Below are 9,684 nucleotides of genomic sequence, written 5' to 3'. Positions count from 1 at the left end.
GTGTTACTTGTCCTTCACAATGCTCCAGGCTATTCTGGCTTTTTTTAACATGACCTGTTTAAGTTATAGCCAAGTTCCACTCAAACAAAAGCTAACTAGTACATACTTGGTGCAAAGGCACTGCCAGTAGAAAATATTACAGCTGCATTATTGAGCCACCATTAATCTTCAGTTTACACAGTGATTAGATTGAAAGTTTCTCTCTCTCCCTTCCTCCCTCTCCCCTTGAAGCATATACTCCAAGAAAACACTCTTTCTACCTTGATGCAACTGTGAAGGTGCTTTCTTATTGATCAAACAGCAAGAAAACAAACCTACCTTCTGGACATGGAACGCAGTATTTTCCGACTCCGGCTCAAATTCTCACCTGTATTTATTAGCTTAGGAACAAAAATCAAAGAATGAATAAAGTTATCCAGTTGAAGTTTTCAGGATATTTCTTAAATTGCACTTCCTTCACATGTGCTTGACTCTTGAACTCACCCTATCTTTCGAGCGTTCCAGCTGCTCTCTTTGCCCACCAAGTTCCTCAATTATGTCCGAACCTATCTGATCAGTCTCTGCTGCTATTCTATGAGAACGGTCTATACTCTGAGTTGCTCTGTTCAGACTGTCTGTACCTTGCAAAAGCAAAGCACGCTGAGCTCCTAAGTAATTCTGAAAGAGAGAAGATTTTTAAGCTGCTTTCACAAATATCTAGATTACAGACAACAAAATTACAGTTTTAGTACTTTATTGTTACAAGTTCATTTAGACTGATATGCTTTTTCCACTTCAAGGTTCTGGAGAGTAATGGGATAGTTTCTGCCACTGCTTCAACCTTCATTAAAAAGCTGCATCTTTAATCTGAGAAATATGTTTCACCCTACTGCAGGCAAATGATGGAGATGCTATTTTTTCCTAAGAGACATGATTTTGCTTTCATTTGATTAACTTTTTTAATATATTGAAAAGCTGATCTGGATACAGGTTGACCTTCTCAGAATCAAATTCAAAAAAATGAATGCCTTCTCTTTGTGTAGACTGCAAACAAGCCTACATAATGGAGAATGATGCACACTGAATGGAACTGAATCTCGTTTAAAAAGTCCATAAAGATGATCAGTACAAGAAATGGAAAAATTCAAGTCCAATCGGGACCATTACAATGTCAAGGAAAATTATTTTCCTACCTCCCTAAATGCAGGAATCCTGACATTAAATAAATTGCTACTTCAAACAATCCCATTGCTGCTGAGTTCAACAATAACCAATGAAAACAAAGACATTAGTGTGACAAGCTAAAGGTCAGCCCTGAAATGAACAGAATATTCTATTAGTGGTACATAATGTTCTATTAAGCCAACATACACAAAAATGTAATTGCTACAACAATGCTTTTTAGTTGCAATACTTACACTTTGTTCATTTTCAGTACTGTACTCTGTGTACTTAACGTCACTACGAAATCCATGTCCAATATCATTGCTTCTAACATCCTGCTGTAGCTTGCTTACATCTTTTCTGTAGGAACGAATTTTTGTATTCATCTGATTACGGAATGAGAGTGGTGCTTTCCTTAGTTCCTTTTCCATTCCATCCAGCTACAAACAAAAGCACACAGCATTCAAAGGTGCAATTTCTCTAAATGACAGCCATTACTGGCATCCTTGATAAATTAAGTTGCTTCACCACCAATAATTTCTACTTCGATTTGATGAGTAAATCAGAGTGCATATTTGAGATTCTCTGCCATTCAGTACTTACAACTTCATTTGCTTCATCAACTTTTTCATCAATTTCACGTATAAATCTTTTCTTCTGTTCTGCAAAACATTAAATGATCAGTGAATGATCATTTGATACATTTTCAATGAAGCTTTAAGGAAGCTCTATCCATACACCCATCCTCACGTTGTGAAACACCATTAAGTGTTGAGACTTATTTTGGTTTTGGATACCCTTGCCATTAAGCCATTAGAGACAATAAAAATATCTTTGGAAAGCTACTGAGGTTCAGCTACTAATTCATGGTTGGCTAATGTCTTGGATATGATTTATTAGAACAATAAGTTTGTTTACAATAGCAAAATACTGCAGATGTACAAATCTTAAAAACTGGAAATTGTTCAAGACGTCTCAGCATTTGTGGAGAGAAACATGGTTCATGTTTCAGGCTTTGAATACTCTTCAGATCAATGAGTTTACACAAATGAGCCTGTGTATTAAGATGCAGGAAAATATTCAAGGAATTTTTGAAACACATACATTTATTAAGGATCAGTTGGTTTGCTCATTTATGGCCACCACAATGCTTGAAACACAATCTTGATTGGCCAGAATATTGTACTTTTCAAACTTAACTGAGAACCGACTGCATGTCGAAACCTTGTGGAGGTGTTATCAACCAATAACTCCCACTTCCTTAGCTTTCCCAACAGTAATTGTCTTTTGAGCACAGTGCCCACAGCAACCTGGATAAAGCAACAGGGAAAATAAAGCTAACAGATATTCTAATACAATGGCGAGCTTGGCTACTGTGCTAAGAACTCAGTTCATGAATCACATAAAAACTGCAATTTCTGGTACAATGTAGGGAATCCAACAATGACAACCACAATTACCAGAGTGACAGCAACAGTCAGTATTGATAAAGCAAATTTCAACCAGGAGTTTTCAGCAGGTTCAGCATTCTTGAGAAGACAGACTGGGGAAGCAGCTAACTCACCTTTCCCTAAGTTTTCATGCCACAAGTAAATGGTAATGGTATATGTAATGCATATGAGGCATGTCAGTGAGTATAACGTAACAACATGGCAAACGTGCTTTTTGATACATTTCCTGTCATTTATATCATAAAGGGATACGGGAAACTTAATATTTAGTGGTTGCCAACAATTAAAATCAGAAACAATTTTTAAAATTTGATTTCCTACTATTGGCACTGTGGAAAATTAGATAATATATTATGTTGATTCTAGATCAACTAGAAGTCCTTGCTTATACTGTACTTACACAATGCAGATTAACATGGCATACAGAAACACTGTATACCAAGTGAAAGCTCACTTAACTCGTTAGTGAGAGATATCTGATAGAGGCTACAAACGAGGTTTCCACCGAAGGGAGGAAGAGGACAATTTAGATAAAGGAGCAAAATTATTAACTGACTGCAACACACTGCTCTTATTAGTTTGTTGTACATGTTATCAATGTGTCTTCTCATCTGATAAAAAGGGGAAAAATACATTTTTTTAAAAATTCCTGATGAAGGGCTCTGGCCCGAAACGTCGAATTTCCTGTTCCTTGGATGCTGCCTGACCTGCTGTGCTTTAACCAGCAACACATTTTCAGCTCTGATCTCCAGCATCTACAGACCTCACTTTTTACTCGAAAAATAAATTTAAAATGGCACAAGACAGCGAGCAAAAAAAAACCTGAAACTACCATTGTTAAGGAAGGAGAATTTCTTCAAAATGATTGCAATAAAAACCATCACAAAATCTGTTGCAGTGGGATATACGTTATCAAACACATTAGAAAAGACAAAATCACAATAGCACTATGCTTTCAAAATAACCGCATCAAATGTCACATTTACTGAAACGCAGGTAGAGCATATTGCATGATCCAAGGGACTTCACAATACAACAGACCTCTGTTTTCCAGTTTCTAAGCTAATATTTGCTCAAGAATCTCATGATCACTAAGTTTGTTCAGAAAGAGATTTCATATATGGTTACATAGTAACTTGTGAACTAGCTGCATCTACAGGTTTCTCGAGTTACCATGGGCTGAAATACTGAGGCAGGTCACAGACACAATTGTGATTTAATAGTTTTAGTTCTGTATGTGGGCAAAACAGTGCTTACTGTTTAAAAGTTTTTTTTAAACTTTAAATTTCTGTCATAAGTAGAAGCAAACCAGCATTTGTTTCATTTATTCTGGCATCACATCTGTTGACGTCACTAAATGTTGCATTATCTTAATCCCCATAAAATTCATCTCTCTTTCAATCCCAACTACTGCGCCAAGTACTTACTAGTCATGGGACACAGGCATATTCAATGGGGAATTATGTGTACGAGGCTTGATTGCCTTAGTTATTCATGAGTCCCATACGTTGGATGAATACATCAGATTAACAGAACCATTGTATTTTGTTCAATTAAGGCAAACAATAGCAGAAGAGACTGTTTCTTCAACTCTCCCATCATTGGTAAATATTGAGTGGAATTAGTTTTAGCTGACCTCGAATCTTTGTATTTAGCTTTGTTTTGGCAAAATTATAACAAATGCTTTATCCCCACACACATAATTCATGTCTCCTCCCATGTTCCCATATCTCTTTCTACTGTTCTAACATCTCCCTCCACAATTTTTCATGTGCTCCAGCAACAATGGACAAAAATGTCAAGAAAGTAGACAGATTTACCCTTGACAGTGAAGCAAATCACCCATAAAAAGAAAATCTGATGAAGAGAATTTACAATCAAATCTTAAACCTGTTTTGACCCTTTTGAAGGTGCAGTGCTCTATGTCCTATTTCCAACATTTTATATTTGCAAGACAACTCCCAACATATTCTTTTCCTTTTTAGTGTCAATTAGGCAGACATTGCTGCTCGTCACTGCTCCTGACAGGAGATCTGTTGTCATGGTGTGCAGACTTGTCGGTCTCATGTTATCCCCTTGTATTGACAACAATACTGTGATATCCGTTATCCAACTACACCTTAGTCAATTCATCTTAATGTTGCCCTCTGCTTTACTTCTGAAAAACTCCCTAGCTGTTCAGCTTGGATTGAATGGCTAAAGTACTGGCATTTTCTTTTCTAGATGTCACTTTTTAAGAGTACGCATTATTCTTATAATTTCAAGCACTCTTCATTTCCTTTATAGATTTTACATATACTTTGAAATATACATCGGAACATCCACATTTCAGACGCCTCTAAATGTTTTTCACAGATTTCTACGTGTTATCCAGGTTTGAGATACACAGGAAAATGGATCGAATGTAGATTTTATCCAATTTCTTTCTTGTTACAAGCCTGAGTTTTCTTGTTAATGCATCTATATCTTCTTGAAGTTATACTATTTCTATCCTCCTGTGACTTCAGCATCACATCTACCACCTTCTGTGATCATTAATCCTAAAGAGAACAAATTTTACTACTTGTTCCAGAGTGACACCATCTATTTCTGTCTTCACTCTAGTTTCTTCTTTGTGTATTCCTTCCAATGACCATTGTTGTTGTCGTATTCTTTGGTGTTCAGACAACCCACATTCTAACTTTCTGGATTTTAGTGGATTACAGGCATTTTTTGGGGAAGGGGAGAGGGGTTCAAATGTCATTAGATACCCTGATTAGTAGTTATAGTGGCATTTCACTGGCTGAAAATAAATCTACCATGAACTGCAATTAACCTCTTGTGAATTAATACAGATTTTAAGAGAATGACTGAGTTTAAAAAGACCAAGTGATAAAATGCAGCTTGAGATGAGAATGTGTTCTGATTGAAGAGAGGCACAGAATGAAATAGTTGGAGAAAGTACACGATAATACAATTTGAGAGGGATATATTTAGAGATAAATAGGAAAGAGGTGCACAACAGGTATGATGTAGAGATTTGGCACAGGTAGACAAGTAATCCCAGCACGAACAGCATGATTTTTAAAACTGTAACTTGCTGGGGATTGGAAGCGTTTCCAACCTTTGCGCATCTGTGATGTCAGGACCCTCAAAAATCTTGTAAGTTTCAATAAGATGTACAGCACAGAAACAGACCCTTCTGTCCAACTCATCCATGCCGAACAGATATCCCAACCCAATCTAGTCCCACCTGCCTGCACCCGGCTCATATCCCTCCAAACCCTTCCTATTCAGATACCCATCCTGATGTCTTTTAAGTGTCGCAATTGTACCAGCTTCCACCACTTCCTCTGGCAGCTCATTCCATACACATACCACCCACATGAAAAAGTTGCCCCTTAGGTCTCTTTTACATCTATTCCCTCTCACCCGAAACCTATGCCCTCTAGTTTTGGACTCCTCCGCCCCAGGGAAAAGACTTCGTATGTTTACCCTATCCATGCCCCTCATGATTTTATAAACCTCTATAAGGTCACCCCTCAGCCTCTGATGCTCCAGGGAAAACAGCCCCAGCCTGTTCACCCTCTCCCTATAGCTGAAATCCTCCACCCCTGGCAACATCCTTGTAAATCTTTTCTGAACCCTTACACCTTTCCAATAGGAAGGAGACCAGAACTGCACGCAATATTCCAACAGTGGCCTAACCAATGTCCTGTACAGCTGCAACATGACCTCCCAACTCCTGTACTCAATACTCTGACAATAAAGGAAAGCATACCAAACGCCTTCTTCACTATCCTATCTACCTGTGACTCACTTTCAAAGAGCTATGAATCTGCACTCAAAGGTCTCTTTGTTCAGCAAAACTCCCTAGGACCTTACCGTTAAGTGTATAAGTCCTGCTAAGATTTCCTTTCCCAAAATGCACTTGTAACGATTGCACTTTAGTAGTTTCCCCAATTATTTATCTATATCTGCATGCTAGCCTTTTGCAACCATGCAAAAGGATCCCTCTGCATCTCAGCTCTGCAAGCTCTCTCCATTTAGTTCATATTTTCATCTTGCGCAAAAAAGGCCCCTCAAGTCAGCACCAATGTATCTACCACTAAAGATGCGCTAAGGTTTAGTTAGTTTTTTTATACTTTCTGCCTAAACAAACTTTCACATTTTCCTACATTATACTAAATTTGCACACTATACTCATAAAGTCACAGAATTGTACAGCATGGAAATGAACTCTTCGTCCAACTTGTCCATGCCGACCAGATACCTAAATTAATCTAGTCCCATTTGCCAGGACTTGGCCCATATCCCTTCCTATTCATATACCCATCCAGCTGCTTTTTAAAATGCTGTAATTGTACCAGCATCCACCACTTCTTTTGGCAGCTTGTTCCACACACGCACCACCCTCTGTGTGAAAAAGTTGCTTCTTAGGTCCCTTTTAAAATTTTTCCTTCACACCTGAAATCTATGCTGTCTAGTTTTGGACTCCCCTACCCTGGAAAAAAAAGACCTTGTCTATTTACCCAATCCATGCCCCTCAAACCTCTAAGGTCATCCCTCAGCCTTCAATGCTCTGGGGAAAACAGCCCCAGCCTATTCAACCTCTCCTTATAGTTCAAATCCTCCACCCCTGGCAATATCCTCATAAATCTTTTATGAACCCTTTCTAGTTTCACAAAATCTTTCTTATAGCAGGGAGACCAGAAGTGAATACATTATTCCCAACCAATATCCTGTACAGCGCAATATGATATCCCGGCTCCTACACTCAATGCACTGGCGAATAAAGATAAGCATACCAAATGCCTTCTTCACTACCCTATCTACCTGTGACTCCACTCTCAAAGAACTATGAACTTGCACTCCAAGGTCCTTTTGTTCAGCAACACTCCCCAGTCCTTACCATTAAGTGTATAAATCCTGCCCTAGTTTTCCTTTCCAAAACGCATCACCTCACATTTATCCCCTTGGCCCATCTGATCAAGATCTCATTGTACTCTGAGAGAACCTTCTTGGCTGTCCACTACACCACCAATTTTGATGTCATCTATAACCAACCATGGCACATCACTGGTCATAGACTTCCAATCCAATAAGCAACCCTCCTCCACCACCCTCTGTCTTCCACCTTGGAGCAGGTGTTTCCAAATGGCTAGTTCTGAATTCCATAATGATCTAACCTTGTTAACCCGTCTACCATGTGGAACTTTGTCGATCACCATGCTGAACTCCTTATATGCCACATCCAACTCTCTACCTTAATCAATCTTCTTTGTTAGTTCTTTGACAAACTCAGTCAAGTTAGTGACACATGACTTCCCACGCACAAAGCCATGTTGATTATCCATAATCAGTCCTTGCCTTTCCAAATACATGCAAATCCTGTCCCTCAGAATTCCTTCCAACAACTTGATCACTACTGATGTCGACCAATGAGCCTGATAGTTCCCTGGCTTTTCCTTACCACCTTTGTTAAATAATGGCACTTTGTTAGCCAATCTCCAGTCTTCCAGCACCTCAACAGTGACTATTGATGATGCAAATATCTCAGCAGGGGGCAGAGCAATCACTTCCCTAGCTTCCCACAGAGTCCTAGGGTACACCTGATCAAGTATGTAGAATGTCCACGGGATCGGGGCTGTACGTAGGGTGTCCATGGAAGCAAGGCTGTATGTAGGAAGCCCATGGGAGCAGGGCTGTATGTAGGATGCCGACGGGAGCAAGGCTGTACATAGGATGTGCATGGGAGCAGGGCTGTATATAGGATGTGCATGGGAGCAGGGCTGTACGTAGGATACCCATGGGAGCAGGGCTGTACATACGAAGTCCATGGGAGCAGGGCTGTACGTAGGATGTCCATAGGAGCAGAGTTGTACGTAGGATGTCCATGCGAGCAAAGCTGTATATAGAATGTGCATGGGAGCAGGGCTGTACGTAGGATGTGCATCGGAGCAGGGCTGTATGTACTATGTCCACGGGAGCAGGGCTGTACGTAGGATGTGCATCGGAGCAGGGCTGTATGTACTATATCCATGGGAGCAGGGCTGTACGTACTATGTCCATGGGAGCAGGGCTGTACGCAGGATGTCCACAGGAGCAGGGTTGTATGTAGGATGTCCATGCGAGCAAGGCTGTAAATAGAATGTCCATAGGAGCAGGGCTGTATGTAGGATGTCCATAGGAGCAGGGCCGTACGTAGGATGTCCATGGGAGCAGGGCTGTATGTAGGGTGTACATGGGAGCAGGGCTGTATGTAGGATGTCCATGCGAGCAAGGCTGTATATAGAATGTCCATAGGAGCAGGGCTGTATGTAGGATGTCAATAGGAGCAGGGCTGTACGTACTATGTCCATGGGAGCAGGGCTGTATGTAGGGTGTACATGGGAGCAGGGCTGTATGTAGGGTGTACATGGGAGCAGGGCTGTATGTAGGGTGTACATGGGAGCAGGGCTGTATGTAGGGTGTACATGGGAGCAGGGCTGTATGTAGGACCTGAGCTGTGCACAGGAACTACACAGGCCAGACTGATTACAGGCTGCATAGAGTGAGAAAGACTGCCTCCCAAAAAAAAAGGGAAATAGAAAACTTTCGTTAGTAAATGTCAGGTCAGCCATGATCCCATTGAACGGTGGGACAGGCTGGATGGACTGAATGGCCTATCAACAACAAGCCAGCATTTCCTCAGTCTCACCTCCTGAATAGTTAGACACACGCTCGCACTGACACCTCAGCTCCTCGAAAACACAGCCAAAGGCTTCGTGCATCTTCTCCAACTCCTCGGATGACATTTTGTTCAAACAAAGAAAGGTGGCGATTTAAATCCCGATCCGGTAGGAGACAAACAGCAGCTTAACTTCCGACCCCTCAGGCCCCGCCTCCTTCCGCAATCACATGACACTGTGCCCCGCCCCCACCACAACCCCCGGAGGTTTGATCAACGTCGTTCCTGATTGCTTCAGCCGCCATTTCTGATCGTTGTCTCTCCCCCCCCGGGGGAAGGAAAAGGAGACGGACCGTGCAACCCCTTGCATTCTGGGAGTTGTAGTCCCAGCCGCATCCGGTCCCGGGGAGCGCCTGATTGACAGCTCTGCTTCCAGCCTCT

General features: G+C 41.0%; 1 protein-coding gene across 2 annotated transcripts in view; it reads right to left on the bottom strand.

The window, feature by feature from the left end:
- The window catches only part of vti1b (vesicle transport through interaction with t-SNAREs 1B), a 32,191-nt gene extending 22,734 nt beyond the window's left edge, over positions 1-9,457 (bottom strand). For both annotated transcript variants that reach the window (XM_060828895.1, XM_060828896.1), the window contains exons 1-5: positions 9,274-9,457; positions 1,747-1,805; positions 1,398-1,583; positions 484-657; positions 319-380 (exon numbers count right to left, since the gene is read on the bottom strand). In XM_060828895.1, the coding sequence (XP_060684878.1) occupies positions 319-380; positions 484-657; positions 1,398-1,583; positions 1,747-1,805; positions 9,274-9,370 (578 nt within the window). In that variant the 5' untranslated portion in view covers positions 9,371-9,457. The remainder of the gene's footprint in view (positions 1-318; positions 381-483; positions 658-1,397; positions 1,584-1,746; positions 1,806-9,273) is intronic.
- Positions 9,458-9,684: the final 227 nt, after the last annotated feature.

The sequence above is a fragment of the Hemiscyllium ocellatum genome, chromosome 8 (assembly GCF_020745735.1).
Source record: "Hemiscyllium ocellatum isolate sHemOce1 chromosome 8, sHemOce1.pat.X.cur, whole genome shotgun sequence".
In the NCBI taxonomy this organism is placed as follows: domain Eukaryota; kingdom Metazoa; phylum Chordata; class Chondrichthyes; order Orectolobiformes; family Hemiscylliidae; genus Hemiscyllium; species Hemiscyllium ocellatum.
This window is presented reverse-complemented; position numbering and strand designations above follow the sequence as displayed.